Source organism: Erithacus rubecula (genome assembly GCF_903797595.1).
Source record: "Erithacus rubecula genome assembly, chromosome: Z".
In the NCBI taxonomy this organism is placed as follows: Eukaryota; Metazoa; Chordata; class Aves; order Passeriformes; family Muscicapidae; genus Erithacus; species Erithacus rubecula.
In genome coordinates, this window is record NC_136661.1 from 20,665,857 (window position 1) to 20,684,323 (window position 18,467).

Consider the following 18,467-nt stretch of genomic DNA (forward strand, 5'->3'; position numbering starts at 1 on the left):
AATGGCTGGAGACTGAGAGACCATTTTTTTTTGTTTATCATAAATTAATCTAAAATTGCAATTCATTGCTAGTGTCAACTAGTTCCATTAAAAGCTTTACATGTGCCTCAGCAGTGTTCAGGACAAATAAGATCTCCATACTTGAGATGACAAGTTTGTCATACGCCATGAAATGTTTTATCTTTGATCACTGGTCAAAATGACTCATTTTCCTCTATCTAGCACTTCAAAATCCTGAGGTGGTGGCTCTTCGGGGTGGTTTAAGTACCATCTTGAAAAACGTGATTGACTGTCAGCTAAGCCGAATAAATGAGGCTCTGATAACTACAGTTTTGCACCTCATTAATCATCCAAAGACCCGACAGTATGTGCGAGCAGATGTAGAATTAGAGGTGAGTGCAGCTTTACTTGTTCAGTGACAGAAATTAAACACTGTATTACTCATTAAATGTTTTACTTTTGTCTCAGATTTCCTCCATGTTAGTGCACAATGTCTAAAAGATAATGTTTGAGGCTGAGCCTAAGGTGTATAAAGCCGGAATAATATGACAGTTTGGAGTGGGACTGAGGAAAGTGATTTAACTGTATTTTCATGTGAAAATAATGCATGTCTTTCTTTTGTTTAGAGAATTTTAGCCCCTTACACAGATTTTCACTACAGGCATAATCCAGACACAGCAGAAGGACAACTCAAGTAAGTGTTAGTGCTGCTACTTGTGCTAGCAGTTATGTTCAGAGCATTGGAATTAAGCTGTACTTCCTTCCAAATATTAGTTCCAATATTATTGCAATACTAATTTCTAGAAGCTGAATATAGTAGGCCAGAGTGGAGTTTTCTAAAATACTTTTAAGCATTTAAGATTTAAAAGGGCTTGTTTAGCCTAGAGAGGAGAGGGTTGAGGGAACCCTCTGCTGAATAGCAGTCTTTTTACTATCTTTGAAAATGCTTTCAAGATGATGGAGCCAGGACTTTTAATGGTGGTGGAAGGTGGGAGGACAAGAAGCAACAAGAGACAAATTGAAGCAAGAAAGATTTGAACTTGATGTAAATGGCAGGGGAAATGATTTTCTATGAACCTTGTCAAGAGTTAGTGTAGGTTGTCCAGAGAGATCCTGCTGCCTCCATTCTTGAGAGTTTCTAACACCCAACTGGATAAAGCCTTGGGTTTTTTTGTAGATATTCCAAACTGAATTACAGAAGCTTGTCTACCTTGTAAAGCTCTGGACACTGTAAAATGAGTGTGTGCTGAGCGCTGCATTTGCTGACTTCTTGCAGAGGGGTTGAACTAGATAGCCTTTAAGGTGCCTTCCAACCCAAACCATTCTGTGTTTCTATAATCTGGCCTAGTCTGGTAACTGGTGACTTTTTGATCTTCTGAGATGGCTTCCAACTTGAATTTTTCAGGATTTTTTAATTATCAAATGGGATTAGATGCTTGGGTTTGGGTAACTGAATATGGTCCAAATCTTTACATCTCTGCTGTGGACTTAGTGTCAGTGGAGGTGCAGAGTGATTAATCTGACACCTGTAGGTGTTTTTGATGTTATCCTTCTCCGATGGAAATTCCCCTGGATGAGGAAAAGTGACAATAATTAAAAATTCTAAACCTTTTCTGTGTAAATATACATTGTGTAAATACATATGTACACATATATGCATGCATAAAATACTTCTTTTACATTGGATTTTCTCCCCTACCTCAGTTAACTACCATTTAATAATAATATTGTAATAATAATACTCTAATGCTGTTTATTTTGTAATTATTACCTCCATTGTGACATTTTTTGGCAGAGAGGACAGAGAAGCACGATTCCTAGCTAGTAAAATGGGAATAGTGGCAGCATTTCGATCATGGGCAGGTAAGATTTATTTGTTTGAAACTGGATCATTGGAAGTGTGATTTTACTTTCTAGTATAAATGATAGAAGATCAGTCTCATTCTATCAATACCTTCCTACAGTGCTACTTAATATGTGTTTTGATAATGTAAAATTGGAAGATGCAATGCATAGTTGTCTTGGACTCCTGACAAGGCACAGCTTTTTCCCCTTCCTGTGTAGCATGCCCTATAAATTGCATCTTGATGGTCATTCTTGAGACCTAAGGGGTGAAAGGATGTTTAAAACAACATCATATCATAAGAATTGGCATTTGAGATGGTTCTGCCACTGCAAATGAAATATTTTTGTCTGTGTTAAGAGATAGCATCAAATACTTTACCTGCTTATACCCTCTGCCATAGCTGAAGAGAAGTTGGACATAGAAATGGACATAGTTTGCAATTTTTCATGTAGAAGACATTTCTAAATCAAAAAAATACATTTTCTCATATTACTAATTTCTTTCTGATATTACAATATGTAAGATGAAGGTACTACCTCAGGAATTACTTTTTTTTTGTCAAGACACTTTCCTGCAAATTCAAAGCAGTTAATACAAACATTTAACAAAATGTTGAGTGGGATTTTTCCAGGCTATACTTATGCTGTGTTGTGACACTATTCGTTATTTTTTTAAGTTCTGAAAATTATCACTATGCTTAATTTTAATGTCCTGATATTCTTCAAGGTTCATGTGTGTTCTCTCATGATTGGAGAGGAAACATGTGATGACTTTGAGACTTTCATTAAACAGTTTCTGATAGGTGTGTTAGTGTGTTACTGCATCTTCCTAGACTCAGGCCGTTAGATCTAAGAGCTGTGAGAATTCACCTGAGACTAAAACGAAATTAATTAATTTCTTAGGTTGTGATACAGCTTTTGATTGAAATTCCTTACAGTTCTCAGTTGATGAAAACCTTTCAGGCTCAAGAGTTACTCATTACAGACAGTTTTGTCTTTTTGTTATTTCTTCCATGCGTATGTTATTTTTATAGATAACTTTTGAGTTCTGTTCACAGTAGGAAGGACAAAAGTAGCACAGTTTTTAAATGAGAATATAAAGTTCTGTGGTTATGAAGTTTTGAAATATTGATTGGGAAGGAGATGATATTATAAAGGTGAAAATGTTTATGATTAGTAATTTTTTTCATATATGCTTGTTTTCAAACTGGAAATCTAACAATGTGTCTATGGCCCTTTCTTTTCTTGATGAGGGAGTATGATTATACATTTATTGCTTTCTAGGTATCATCAGCCTTTGCAAACCTGGAAATTCTGGGATTCAGTCTCTTATTGGGGTACTCTGTATACCAAATATGGAAATCCGGGTAGGTGTGAATATTCAGTACTGATGAAGAAATAATATTTAATATTTTAATTAAGTTATTCTTAAATTTTTAACAATTTAATGGTTTAAATAAACACAGACACTGGTTATGAGACAACTGTCCCTGAGTGTATTTAACCCCTGAAATTCAAGTCTGTAATTCTGTTCCGAAATTCCTCTAAGGTTGGGGAGGACACCATGTATGTGTGACAAAATGGAGGAGAGAAAAGTACATTAATTTATTTTTATTCTATTGACAAATAAAAGCGAGTTTACAGTAGCTGCAGTTGCAAATTTAAAGTATAATAATCAGAATTTAATTCCAGGTAAATAAAAATGTTTCTTCACAAATTAAACTTACTAGATAAAAGTTGATGGTTCCAGATGTAACTATTCTAAGAATGTGCAAACCAAGTAACCTGAACTACTATAGCAATCATAGTGACAATAAGGGACAATTTAGAAGTAAGAAAGCCCCCATTCTCTCTTCTCCAGTTTATTTCAGTTTGTGAAAAAATTACTGCAACAAATGCATCAGTGTTAGCACTCTAGAAGTCTCAAGGTCAATATTAATGTGGAAAAAATGAGCAGTTTTGTAAATCTGTAGAATTCCTGTTCTGTTTTATTTTCTTTGGTAGCGAGGTCTGCTTGAAGTTCTCTACGATATCTTTCGCCTTCCTCTCCCTGTTATTGCAGAAGAGTTTATTGAGGCACTTCTCAGTGTAGGTAAGTATTTAAAACAGTTCAAATAAGAATTCTGTCTATTAGCTCCTGTACAAATTTGAAACCTTTCCTGTCTTCTGTGTATTGTAAATTGCCTTAGTACTAAATGTTTTATCTCTGAATATATTGGGTGATCTGAAGTCCTATTTAAAATTCTTTATCATCTGTTAAGTGTTTTAAGTTTGATCTTAGTTAGGCATTAACACAAAAGACTGTAAGGTGAGCACTACCGATTAGACTTCTTTGAACTGCTAGGAGTACTCAGCATTGTGGATGTGTTAGTGAATACTATAGAAAAGTTATTAGTCAGTCTTTTCTATATATTGTCTGTTAGCTGTTCCTGCTGTCCTTTGACTTCTGCTTTTTTGAGGGCAAATGCATGCTTTTTTGTGTCTTTAAATTTAACCAAGTTAGTATTTTATCTTTAGAATTATTCCTTTGTAAACCCAAGAGGATTCTCTGCTTCTTTAAAATTTATGAGTAAATAAATAAGTCTTTGTTGAAAACTTGATATTCTATATATGGATGCACCTTGTAACATTTTACTAATGCTAATGGTATTTTCTGTTAAACATATTTAATGTGTTTATGAATTGGAAATATCACTGGTTTTGTTGACACTTAGATACAATCTTTGTCCTGGCTTTTAAGGTAGCCTTGCTTTGTTCTGTGGATTAGATGACTTGTTAGAGATCGCCTCTAACAAAATTTTCTGTAGTTTGAAACCACCTGAAATAATATCTGAGAACAAGGATTATTATTTACATACTGATTGCCACTAAAATAATACTTTGAAAGTCAATAATTATAATTACCATTTGTCCATATTTTCTTGTTCTAGATCCAGGAAGGTTTCAAGACTGCTGGAGACTTTCTGATGGCTTTGTAGCTGCTGAGGCTAAAACTGTTCTACCCCATCGAGCCAGGTCAAGGTGAGGCTTTAACGAAGTTAACTGCGTCTAAACCATTCTTCTTGTTTTGTTTTGTTGCAGTGTGGACAAAACATTTCTTGTTTTCTTGCAGGAACAGTGAGGAATGTACTTTCTAAATAGTTTCCATACTTTTTTTTCTCTTTAGGCCTGATCTCATGGATAATTACTTGGCTTTAGTGCTTTCTGCTTTTATTACCAATGGACTTCTAGAGGTAACTAATGACTTTCAGTTTTAATAGATGTTCATTGCAAGAGTTCAAGTAAGATGATGGTACACATTAAATGTTGTAATATTTTTTTACTTTTTGAAGGGTCTGGTTGAAGTGATCACAAGTAGCGATGACCATGTATCTGTCAGAGCAACTATACTTTTGGGAGAGCTTTTGCACATGGTAAATACCATTCTTTGTAACTACTTGTAAAAAGGTATTTGCTATTATAACATTAATTTGTATTCAAAACTTGAAACATGTTGTTTTCATCTGAATAGTGGATTAATTTTACATTACATCTTCTGACAGTTCATGTATTAAAACCAGTATTATTCAGTAGGAGGACTGTTAGAAAGTGTTGAAAGAGCTAGGGGTTCTGTTCCAAAGTGGTATGTAGCTCTGACTCTCACCAGGACACCTTCTTGCCACAGCAGCAGTTATATTTTAGGCTGGAGCCCTGCAAATGCACCCATCAGTAACTGTGTTTAGGAAAAGGATCATAGCTTTTTTTTTTTTTTTTTTTTTTCTTAGAATGATGTTCAGCATTCATTTGACAGTGTGTTTAGCTTTCTGCCTCACAGGGGAGTCAGATGAAAACGTTTTCATATTCAGCTTTTGGTACTTGATGTAACTCATTCAGCAACTCCATCTTGATGGTGTGCTCCTGCTGTAAGGAAACTTCAGCTTCATTCCACTTCTGTGGACCTAAGATATCTTTTAGAGTATCTTCTCTCTCTTAAACTAATCTTGCACTGAGATGATGATACTGTTTTCATAAACACTCCAGTGCTACATTTCAGCCTTTACTTGTTACAATACTATAAGCTGTTTTTCTGGTTTCCTGAATACTTTTGAATGGGAGTGATTGTTAACTCACATTGGAGTATGCTGTAAAGCACATGTATTTTTTGATTTTCTGAAGAGATAATCTATTAAACAGATATCATTACTATTTCTCAAAAACTGAAAACAAAAATTATATTTTATTTAGTGTTTGGAAATGTAAGTGATTTTTAAATCTTCTTGTTTAGTTCCCAAAAATATTTGCAGAACTACATATATTTATTAAAAGCAGCTAAATGTCTGGTAACTTAGAATTTTATGTTAATTAATCAGGGTTTCTTGTGCTGTAGTGCTTTAGTAGAAATCATCAGCTTTAATTGGATTTCTGATTTTAGGGTTTTTAAGTACTTTTATGCATATGACATAAGCACATCTGATGCTTTGCAGGTTTTTGCATGTTACAACTTAAACTCCAGGGGAAATAATATGTATTATAAAACTCTGAAATTGTTTCAAGTTACTTTCTAGTGTAAGTCAGCTTGATTAGTTAGATCACAAATTCAAAATGATGTGTATAATTATGCTCTGACATCAAGCAAAAAGTAATTTTGTTGTCATAAATTTGTGAAAATCTTATGAAAAGCCGTAGATTCTTTAAATGTTGTTCATAAAAAGATGGATTAAATAGTTTTAATAAGTTTTTCTAACTGATCTCTTATTGGATTTTTTTGTAGGCAAACACAATTCTTCCTCATTCTCACAGCCATCACTTGCACTGCTTACCAACACTGATGAATATGGCAGCATCCTTTGACATAATGAAAGAAAAAAGACTGTAAGAATTCTATTTACATCTGAAAGCAAAAATTTTGGCACAAAATGCCATCTTACGGGTACTTTACACAATTGAAGCTTCCTAATGGAAGAAGTGAAATAATTTGATAAATTCACATGTCTTTAATATGTATTTCTTCAACTTCATGTTCTTAGTTGCTTTTCTTTGTAGAAGACAGATTGAGTATGTTGAGGTTTCTTTTACCTGTAAAAATGTATTTGTTAATTACTCTTGCCATTTCTGATCTGTCTTGTCAGATCAGTATTCTGATCAATGTATCATAATGTTCTGTCTTTCATTGTGTTGTCAGTGATAAATTACAGCATTTTTTCAAACCACTAGTGTGAAATGATAAATGCTGCTTGTAGAGTACTTCCTGAAAGTGTAGTGCTCTTCTGTTTTTTAGTTTTGAAGGTTTGATATATGCTAGTAAAAGATTTTGATGTGCTGTGGCACCATTCTTTTTTAAGAAAAGGCATATCTGAAGTTTCAGGAGAGGATATTTCACATGGCCAAAGTGGTGGGATGAAGGAAGGGATAAAGAGCAGAAGACATGCTTGTGCATTACCTGGAATTGTACTTTTTTGGCATTTCTGGACATACCTGATAGAGTAGTAAGAATTACCATTTCTGTTGAAAGAAAGTGATTTTTAGAAGATTTTTTGAGGATCTAGGCATTGGTCAGCACTCTGCACAGTTTTATAGTCTGAAAAACTGTAATCTGTGTTACAGATTAAATTTAAATAATTTAGGTAAGTGGTCAAATCCAAAGGTACTTTTTTGAAAATAAAGTAAACGCACTCTCCTACATGACAATTTCTGTGTATGGGGAAGAAAGATAGACTTAACTCTTTTTTTAGACTTCCTTATTTTTATTTGCTCAGTAGGTGGGGTATTTTCTGCTACCACTCTTTACTCTTGGCTGGCAACTGCAATTTCTATTACTCTCTGTCTTTTCCCAGAAAACTGAAACATGCTGTTGCTGAACTGTTTAGATATAACAGCAGAAAGTGTACTACTGATACTCCTGCCACCCTTGCGGAGTGGGGGTGGGAATGTATGAGAGACATTTCATTACTCTTAAGTCGAAGCTAGTGCTCTCAGCTAATAGTTTCACTGCAGGATGTTGATCTACTGTGACATCTCACAATGGAAATCAACTTTAAACTTTCCCATAGTTTCTCTGAACTGTGACAGACACCACTAATTGCAGAATAGCAGAAAAGTTATCAGTAAGGATAATATCAGTGCTAGAAATTTGAAAAAATAATTTTCTGAATAATTTTGATATGAGACTGAGTCTTGCTGATGTATAAAAATGTGTTTCAAGAGAGTAATTTTATTTGCCTCAGAATTGTTGGTGAGATCTTTCTTGAACTGTTTAATCAGGAGGTATTGATCCATTGCCAAACGCTTATTTTACCTTTTTTTTTCTATTAGGCGAGCAAGTGCCGCACTCAACTGCTTAAAACGTTTTCATGAGATGAAGAAAAGAGGCCCTAAACCTTACAGCCTCCATTTAGATCATATTATTCAGAAAGCAATCTCAACACACCAGAAAAGAGATCAGTACCGTGTGCAGAAAGACATCTTTATTTTAAAGGTATTACACGAATTCATTTTTCAAACCTGAATTTGACACTGTGTTCTGGAGACTTGAATCACACTCCTCAGGCTTCGTTCAGTGTAATTCAGAATAATTTGGGTGATTCTATGTAGGGTTTTCTTATCTCATTTGACTTCTTGGTACTTATTGATACTAAATTGCATTTCTAGAAATTGAGGAATGAAATTCCAATAACTTTTAATGCTTTTGCAATCAATTATAATCTTTTACTTTAAGGTTCTTAATGCCATACTGTAATGAAAAAATTTACCTTCAAATGTGCATTACTGTGGAAAACAGCCCTTTTAATGATTTTTACATGAGCAGTAAGTATTTCATGTGGCAAGACTGAAAAAGATGGTGCAGGGAAATCTGCTGTAATTTTTCATGTCTGTATTCCAGGATACAGAAGAAGCACTCATAATGAATCTTCGAGACAGCCAAGTTCTCAATCACAAAGAGAACCTGGACTGGAATTGGAATCTAATAGGGACCATACTGAAGGTGAGTTATAAAGGCCATGATAACATGCTTAATAAATTGTTTGGGGAAAAAGTCTGTTTCACATGGCAGCATTGAGTTTCTAATACTCATTCCAGAGTACATACAGTGATTTGTTTTGTTTCAGGAAATTAGAGTCTCCTGGGTTTAGTCAGTGCTGCTGTAATCTCTTTTTATACAACCCTTAAACTGTGTTTTTGAATATAGTTAAATATAGTTAAATTCACGGTTTTTCAGAGAAGCAAGTATTAAATGCTGTATGTCTTTATTTATATAGAAATCAACTTTATAGAATCAGGTATATTGTCTTCAAAGCTGCTAATACTTCAAACCTGCAGAGGGATACTGCTATATTTAGATTCATAGCAGATTTTTTTTAAATAATGTGAGCTGAAGGTCATAGTAAGGGATGGGTTCTAGATCAAACTTCAGATGCTTAGATTGAGCTACATATGAAAACTTCATTGAATGTTTTGAACTAATCGAAATACTTCTGTAGCATTGATGTCATGACAGAATTAATTTCTTTTTACGTCATAAAATAAATACCTAATGGGGCGAGGGACATTGTTTTAAATATATTTAATACACTGATTTTAAGATACTACCTCTTTTGTAAGCAGAAAATACACTTTGCTTGAATAAGAGACCTTCCTGAGTGCTTAATATTGTCTTCAAACCAAAATTGCTCCAAAATGTCATTTTGTGCATCAAAGCCATCCTTCAGCTGAGTAGCATTCTCTTACTGTCTTCTTTTCTGTGTTGTTACAAAGATGGTGAAAGTTCAAAAAAGGATTAATGGTGACAGTCATAATCAAGACTATGTTGTTTTTTTAAGAAAAAGAAAAGAAACTAAATATTTCTGTGCCTTTTTTTCAGGGACCGATAAAGTTGAAAGAGCAAGAATCTGTCTGGTATAAAGACCTGAATATGTATATGACAGTAGCTTTGCTCCACTAGATTTCACTGTTTACAGACTTTTTTACTGCCATTATAAGATTTACTGGGTTACTAGATAACTGTTATTAGTCATAGATACTTTTATCTTTGATTGTGTATTAAAGGTATTATCAAACAGCTGTTTTTCAGAATCTCACTGTTAATTAGTTTGTGTAGTATTTTGACAGTGAAAGCCTTATGTAGTTGACCTCTAATGTGTTTGGGTTTTTTGGAACTGAAATTTATGTAAAACAGCCAGTTTCTCTGCCATCTCAGACCTCCCCAGCAATGTAGTCTGAAAACTGGGGACTTCTTTGTGAATGAGAAGTGTGTGTGTTTTCTGGCTTACTCCTAACCATTTCTGTTCCTGTGTAACACCAGCATAAACTGAGATAATGTTACCAGAGTGGTCATCTTTACTCTTCCAATGAACACAATCCCAGTGTCTGAAATTTGTTATCTCATGTGGCTGCTCACCTCCCCCTTGTCTGTTGCAGCATTGTGTCTGTGGAGCATCAGCTCTTTAACCACCTTATTGTATGCATCTCAGGTGGTACCTTACTGCCTTTTTCATTTGCTCAGCTTGCTGTCTAAGCTGCTAAAAGAGAGGAAAGTGTCAGCCTTGTGTATCTGGCACTGTGACTTGGTGTAGTCAGTTTTACTAATCATTAACTAGTGCAGTGTGTGTCTTAATACTGCAGTACCAATTGGAAATGTAGAGCTGTGTCATGTAGATAGGAAAGAAGAATGTTTGATGCACTTTTTTCCATTCCTGACTAGAAGATACTCACTAGTAGCAACAGAAAGAAGTCTGAAACCATAGAGACAACAGATGGCCATAAAAATAGAGGAAAACGTAATAAAGAAAGAATAGGTTCTGAAGAGCATTATTTTTCATGTGGTCCTTGATACATCTTACAAAGTATCAGGGAGTTTAAGTACCATTTTAATAAGCAGCATGACAGAATATTCTGTGACAGAATGATGATTACTTTTAAACCAAATCAGATGAATATTCAAAACAGCAGCCAGAAATTTACGTTACGCTTATCAAATTTTTCGTTATTTGCAGAAAAGAAGCTTATTTTTCATCAGTGTCTCATAGTTTTTTTGTTTTCATCAGAATTGTGGTCTTTCATGTGTAGCATGTGACCAACGTTACCTGTCCTCCCTAGAAAAAAATGAACAATTCTTGAAGCAGGCAGTGTGAGCTTTTCAATAAAATAATATTTTTAAGAAAACTTTCTAATTATTAGGTAAATACAACTGATAGAAATAAGTGAATTTTACTGACTTATCAAGGACTGATGTACAAGTTTCATATAATGCTGTATTTGCTGTTTTTTTCTAGTGGCCAAATATAAATCTAAGGAACTACAAAGATGAACAATTGCACAGGTATGTAAAAATCCTGTAGACTTTCTTTGAAGAAAGAAATTTGGAAAACTGATTTTTACTACTGCAATAAAATATTCCCTAGATGTATCACATTTCTAAAACTATAAATAAGAAGTTAAGGTGAAAATTTGGATAATTAAGTTGCAATGTTTGCTTTAAATAAGCAGGTGTTTAAGCTTCTTTTTTGTGCACAGGTACTTTATATGTTTTGTCCCTTAGGAGACTCATAACACCTTTGCAAATGCTAGATTTAATTTTAAACCTTAGGAATGTTACTGCTTGATATTTCAAACAGTAATGTTTTATGTCAGAGCTTGGAAAATTTTTACAGAATTAAGTCTGTAGTTGTACAGTTTTTTAACTACAGCTTTCATCAAAAACCAAGAGGAAATTATTTCTAGTTGCTATTAAAGGCAAGAGAAGCACGTGTAATTAGGAAAAAAGCCAACCAAACAAACAAAAAACCTCCAGTACAGCTCTGGTTCCTTTCATGTCTGTGGTCAGTAAGGCATTTTTATTATTTTGTGTCTGTGTGGTCATAGTGTTACTAATTAGGTCTTGGATGTGCCTTTTTAGCATGTGTTTCAGAAAGAGATTACATTATTTTGAAGGATAGTTCTGTATTTGTGGGCATGAAAAGCTACTTTCTGAATTGGGGAAAAACGCAAAAGATAGAATATATGTGGAAAGGCTTGTGTGGTGCTGTTTAAATTTTTACCAAAAGTGGGGTGCTTTTATAAAGTATTTACAGCATAAGCACTGGTTCCACTGTTATCATAACAATAAATTAATTTTGCTTTTACTTTTTCTGGGTTTTCCTGGAACCTTAATTGCCAGTCTGTACTTTGGGATAAAGGATTATTGTCCAAATCTGGTGGTTTAAAGCAATGTCTGCAGTTCTGACTGTGACACCAACATACACTCCTCAGCCTACCTATGTGGGACTGTATTCCTGTTCCATGGTTTTGTGCTGCACTCAAGCATTGTTCAATGTCTAAATAATTTAATTCCTAATAAATTGAAAAATTCTAGAATTGAATTGGTGCGAAGCTTGTATTGTAGTTCATTGATCTTTTCTGCAGAACTGAGTGCTTAAAGGCTTTAAAATGCTGTTGCTCCCATTCAGGTGTAAGTAACTAGGCCCCAAATCTCTCTAGTTTCACTACTGGTGATAAAAACTTTTTCAAGTGTAAATTCCATTTTTTCTCCTTCCATAAATTGATTTTTTGTTAATGTTAGTGTTGTTGTGATGATCTTACAGTTGTTAAAGTGGAATTCCAGATTTTTTTTTTAAAGATCCATTCATTTCCTAGAAATACAATTCATGAAGCATAATATACACACAGGATCACAGAATCATGAAGAGGGCCCCAAAGATCATTGAGTCCAGCTGTTGCTAAAGCATGTTTCCAAGTGCCATGTCTATATGTCCTTTAAATCCATCTGAAATGGTGACTCCAGCAGTTCTCTGGGCAGTTCAAATGCCTGACTACTCTTTATGAGTCCAGAAATATTTCCTAATATTCAATCTGAACTTCCTTTGGGGCTACTTGAGGCATTGTTGTCTCACTCTGTCGCTTGTCACCTGAGGGAAGAGGCCACTCTCACCTGGATACAGCCTCCTGTCACGGAGCTGTAAAGCACTTAGGCCTCCCCGACCCTCTTTTTCTCTAGGCTGAGCACCCCCAGCTTCCTCAGCTGCTCCTCACTGGAATTGTGCTCCCAAGACTCGCAGAGTATTCCCCAGTTCTGTTGCTTTTCTGTGGACTCACTCCGATGTGCTTCCTGTAGTGAGGGACCCAAGGGCCCCAAAACTGAATGCATGCACACTGATAACCTCACATCCACGTTTAGATATACACATAGATACATACTTGTATAATTTTGTATGTCAATATATATTTACTGCTAGTAACCCAGAATAAAATACATTTAATTTGACAAAACTTAATTAAGCCCTCGGGTTTTCTTTGTAATTGGTCCTATGTTTGGATTTAGGGGTAGTGGATTACTCTGACTTTTTCAAATATGAATACAGTTCTGTAATTAAGGTTTCTTAATGCCTGACATATCTGATGGATGGAGTATTTTGATGAAATATTTTGTATCATTTCAAGGCACAAATGTCTGTTTATTTTTTGAAGAATTTGTGAGAGAAGGATCTTTGCTGAAGACTTATTCCTGTGATGCAAACCTCAAGCTACATTGCTTACTGTGATTTTAAAAGGTCTGAGAGTGTGTTAGCAATCACTGTGTTGTGCTTCAGACATGGTTAAGCGAGGTGTTTGGAAGTAGTGTTGCTGAATAAAGGAGACTTTTTCCTGTCAGAAGAAGAAAATGTGTTTTTCCCAGTAGCAGTAACTATAATAGCTGAAGAAAACTAAGGTCGCAAGTTTCTTTTCTAAGCTGTTTGTTAGTCTAGATAATACCATCTTTGAAACTTGCCACAGATAAATTACAGTGGAATAAATTATGAGAATGAGAAGGAAGCTATAGCTTCTGAGAGCGTAGAGATTTTAAGTTCCTTTTTTTTTATATTAAGTCATGTAGAAAACCCTTTATAACACACAGTACAGCAGCATCTCTGAAATTGTGTCTGGATAGAGTCTCTGCTGTTACCTGTTACTCTTTTGTTAAATTTTTAAGACTTATTGCTGAGAAACTAAGTTAAGTATAATCTGTTTCTTCTACTAGCACAAATTTGTTTTGTGAGGGTGTCCTTGTCATACTGAAAAATAGCCAATTCTATTTTACTTTCTCTAGGTTTGTAAGGAGATTGCTGTATTTTTACAAGCCTAGCAGTAAACTCTATGCTAACTTGGATCTGGACTATGCCAAGGCAAAGCAGCTCACTGTTGTTGGTTGTCAATTTACTGAATTTCTTCTTGAATCAGAGGAGGTAAGAAATTTTTGGCCACAAGACTGGGAGTAGAATGAGTAGTCTTTCTGAATGCCACCTAGAAAAATCTTAATTTTTGGTAAAGACTTCTGAGATTTTGGTTGTTCAATCTAAAATAAGTGTAATTAAGAAATACAGTGTGAAGTATTGAGGAAGATGACTATGTTTCTGTAGAAGCTTTATTAAATAAGCTTTGTTAAATGTACCTTATAGCTTGAAGGAATTTTTTAATTATTATTTATGCTGTGTATAACCTTCCTTTTCTAACTACTTCCTCTTTGCTAAAGACTTATGCCACAAGTCAAAGGAAAATGTCATTGAATAATACTTGGCCCTTTTCCTGGAATGAGAGAATTAGTCCTAAGATGTTTTCATGCTTAGTTCCTTTTATTTGCCTTGAAACTTTTCTTTAGTCTGAATTGTTTTACATCCTGCATTTCTATTTTGTGTCTGTGTTGTGTTTGTACATTTTAAGAAATTTAAAGTAATAAGTTTCAGTAGAGAAGAGACACATTTCTACTACTAACAAACGCTCTTCCTCTTTATTTTGCTAGGATGGACAAGGTTACCTGGAGGAATTGGTTAAAGATATTGTACTTTGGCTCAACTCTTCATCAGGCATGAAACCTGAACGTAGTCTTCAGAATAATGGGTTACTAAATACCCTTAGCCAGCACTACTTCCTGTTTTTTGGTACTTTATCTTGTCACCCTCATGGAGTGAAAATGCTTGAAAAATGTAATGTGTTTCAGTGGTGAGTATTTTTATTTGGTTTGAATTGTACTTGCTGTTTAATAGTTATGCAAATTTTAAAATGTGAAGGCCACCATCTGAAAAGCTAAAATCTTTAAGGTTATTTTGATGTAGTTATAGGTGGAGGTCCCCATGTTTTTTTCTAAGGTCTTCTAGTCTGTCATTAGAAAACAGACAGAGGTGATTATGGCATAAACAGCTTTGTTTTTCCTTTCCACACCTGTGTGACAGAGATGAGTATCAGGAGGAATTACAGTGTACTGAAAGATGCAGTATGGGGAAATAAAAAGCAAACAAACACACAAACCATGAATAAATGGCAGGTACCATACTATTTGTGAAATGTTGATGTATATTGCACTTAAAACTTCAATCCAGTATATTTGAGTGAAGTTCTAAAGCTCAAAATTTTGTTCAGTACAAATAAACTTAGCGTCCTTTGGGAATAAATTGGCTGGTGACTAGTACTAGTTTTATCAACATAATGATAAATTTTAAATAAAAGTGCAATTGCTTTAATGCACTCTTTTTTATCTCTTATTGTTGATTTTGTTGATTTTTAGAAAGCAAGCTTTTTACTGGCTTCAGAAAACTTGATATACAACAAAATCTATACAGTTAATAGGACTAATTTAATGGCAAGCTTTATGCACAATGTTTTACAATGAAGAATATTCACAGAGCTTAATGAGCATTAATTTTTATACTTATCACTAAATATACTGACAAAATTTTTACAGAGCAGTTATGAAAGGTGTTGGTTTGCGATTTTTCCCTTGCATTTCAGTGCATTATTTCATCCCTATTTGACTTTATAGTTATAATAAAGTTACTCAATTTCATACAAGACTATATTTTGTATTCCACATTTTATAATAATAAAAATTAAGTGCAAATTATTGATGGTTCAAGTGGATTGAAATACTGGCTTTATTTTCTTCTTCCTCCACTTCCATGTCTCCAGTCTTCTTAATCTTTGTTCTCTGAAGAACCAAGATCACTTGTTAAAATTGACTGTTTCTAGTCTGGATTATAGCAGAGATGGATTGGCAAGAGTCATCCTTTCTAAAATCTTGACAGCAGCTACTGATGTAAGTTCAGTTCAACTTACCTTCCTTTGTTATTGCCCTCTACACATTTGTTTTATTATTCAAGGTGTATGATTTTATTTTTAAGCTGTTACATATGAAAAGGGTTCTTTTTTTCGTATTCAGAGAATTGAAACTCCCACAAGTGTAGCTTTTGAACATGTTGTGAACTTCATACCCTGTATTATATTTGTGCTCAAGAAATTAAGTCCTTCGTGTATAGCTTTCCCTCATGTACGATGGGGGCAAAGTATTGATATGTATAACTACGTGTAATGTGATTGTTTAGGTCAGTGGCATCTTAAATCAATTGTGAGAGCAGTGTTGTCACAAACAGAAATCTGTATTCCTAGCAGCACTAAGCATGTCAGCCTTCTAGCAGTAGATATGGTTCTGGTAACAGTTGAGGTTACTCAGTGTTTTGGAGCTAAGTAGACATAGCTGCTGGAATAAGAGGTTGATTCAGAAACAGGCATTGGGATTTGTTCTTTTGAATCAAAGGCAGCAAATGGGGATAAAAAGAATGTTCATTACTTCAAATGAAGTTGTTTCTGTTGTCTGATCAGACAGAATATGTTCTAGAGTAGATACTAGGCAGAAAAATATAGGTACTAGATTTAAATGTCTCTGTATTTTGGAAGAGGAGGATATAAATTGAGGATATTTCTCTGAGACTGTCAAAGACATGATGATTCTTATGGATAAAGAATGGAGTCAGAAAGTATTGAAGATAGTTGAGATTGAAGGACTGACTCACTGAAAGATGAAGCTTCCTATTGACTAATTTTTTAAATTGGCTTCTAAAATCTCCTCATTTGATACAATAATAAAAGTTACAGGATTGGACACTTATGGTGACCAATTTACTTGGGATCTTAGATTCAATTTTCCCATTTTCTAAGGTAGAAATGCTTGTCTAATAAACTGTAATTTTAATAAATAAAGTGTGCATCACAGTTGCTTGCTGAAAAATACATTAATTGAAAGGTATTTTTAGAAGTTATAAATCATTTACTGTGTTAGTTATTTTTTCCATTCAAGAAAACATTTTTCTTACTTTGCAGAGCTGCAGACTGTACGCAACAAAACACTTAAGAGTGTTGCTGAGAGCTAATGTAGAGTTCTTCAGCAACTGGGGGATTGAGTTACTGGTGACCCAGTTACATGATAAAAATAAAACTATTTCTTCTGAGGCACTTGATATTCTAGATGAGGCATGTGAAGACAAGGTGAGCATCCCTTCTCTTTTTAACCTCTTTTTGGTATGCTGCTCTTAGGCTCTTCCTCACCCCCTTCCCTAGTAGCAAAGTACAAATATGCAAGAATTTTCTGGTGGTTACCTTTTTTTGATTGTCATTGATGGGCTTTAAATAAGATTGCTTTGATGAAAATACTGCAATATTACCTACAAGAAAACAGACTTCTGGATTATGCCTGTATTTAAATATGAATTGCAACTTATTTTGTTCATTATACTTCTTGTGAAGTAATTTATATTTAATGACAGAAGATAGCTAAAATTGATAATATTAGGATTGAGTTGGCATTTTATACTTCTTGTATACCTTGATACTTGCTGCTTCATTGCAATTGTTATAGTTATTGCAATTTTCAGAATTATATAGTGCTCAAATATTCTTTATACGTTCTTAATTATTTTAGGCCAATCTTCACGCCCTTATCCAAATGAAACCAGCTCTTTCTCATCTTGGAGACAAGGGTTTGCTTCTACTCTTAAGGTAAATGTTGAATATGCTGTTTGACTTCACACTGTGGAAACAAATAAGCTTTGTTTTTATTTAAATTCTGGAAGTTATTTAAATTAGAATTTTAACTGTCTGATGTTTTGTTACAGATTTCTGTCCATCCCAAAGGGGTTTTCATATCTGAATGAAAGAGGTTATGTAACAAAACAGATGGAAAAGTGGCAAAAGGTAATGCTAAGAAGAAAATGTTTGCTAGGAGGAGTGGTGTAAATATGCAGATTTAGAATAGAACTTCTTAAAAACAATTGCATTTTAATGTATCTGTAAAGCTTATGCAAATACATTTTGTGCATCAGTGACATAACATTTTTTCTGAAAAAGGTTGACAGAAACATACAGTTCCATAGCTTCTGTGTACATACATATTTACCAAGACTTTATATAATTTTGGTATTTCAGCAAATGTTTCAGGAGTGTAGTGACCTTCTAAAATAGCTTTTTGTGGAAGGTCATTATCTAGAGAAGTGTGCAAAGGAATGCTACTTTTTGAGATACCTCTTACCTCTGGTTGTTGGTCGTTAAAGTTAAAACTAGAGCTCATAAAAACAGAATAGGTTGATGCTGTTAGGAAGTAAAGAGGAGCACAAGACCGTTAAGATATATATTCCTTATTGTCATAACTTGAATAAAACTCTTTAGATGTTGCTTTGGTTTTGCAATTGATTGTTAAGAGATTGGTCTCATTCCTGTTGGCAACTTTTTTAGTAGTTTAAGTATCACTTCTGAAGGATCACTGAAATGCATGATGATGTATTGAAGTTATTTGAGTGTGTCAGATGTGAGGTATTTCTTTCTTCTTTTTTTAACAATTTCCCTGAAAT

The 18,467-nt window shown here is 34.2% G+C and overlaps 1 protein-coding gene across 1 annotated transcript in view; it reads left to right on the forward strand.

Annotated features, from left to right (window-relative positions):
• RICTOR (RPTOR independent companion of MTOR complex 2) overlaps positions 1 to 18,467 on the forward strand; it is an 82,415-nt gene that overhangs the window by 40,586 nt on the left and 23,362 nt on the right. Inside the window, exons 8-25 of the mRNA XM_079330091.1 lie at positions 223 to 392; positions 627 to 694; positions 1,796 to 1,863; positions 3,130 to 3,212; positions 3,850 to 3,937; positions 4,776 to 4,866; positions 5,012 to 5,078; positions 5,178 to 5,258; positions 6,596 to 6,696; positions 8,137 to 8,299; positions 8,705 to 8,806; positions 11,094 to 11,140; positions 13,904 to 14,039; positions 14,594 to 14,793; positions 15,757 to 15,883; positions 16,945 to 17,109; positions 17,543 to 17,619; positions 17,736 to 17,814. Of these exons, the coding sequence (XP_079186217.1) occupies positions 223 to 392; positions 627 to 694; positions 1,796 to 1,863; positions 3,130 to 3,212; positions 3,850 to 3,937; positions 4,776 to 4,866; positions 5,012 to 5,078; positions 5,178 to 5,258; positions 6,596 to 6,696; positions 8,137 to 8,299; positions 8,705 to 8,806; positions 11,094 to 11,140; positions 13,904 to 14,039; positions 14,594 to 14,793; positions 15,757 to 15,883; positions 16,945 to 17,109; positions 17,543 to 17,619; positions 17,736 to 17,814 (1,913 nt within the window). The remainder of the gene's footprint in view (positions 1 to 222; positions 393 to 626; positions 695 to 1,795; positions 1,864 to 3,129; positions 3,213 to 3,849; positions 3,938 to 4,775; positions 4,867 to 5,011; positions 5,079 to 5,177; positions 5,259 to 6,595; positions 6,697 to 8,136; positions 8,300 to 8,704; positions 8,807 to 11,093; positions 11,141 to 13,903; positions 14,040 to 14,593; positions 14,794 to 15,756; positions 15,884 to 16,944; positions 17,110 to 17,542; positions 17,620 to 17,735; positions 17,815 to 18,467) is intronic.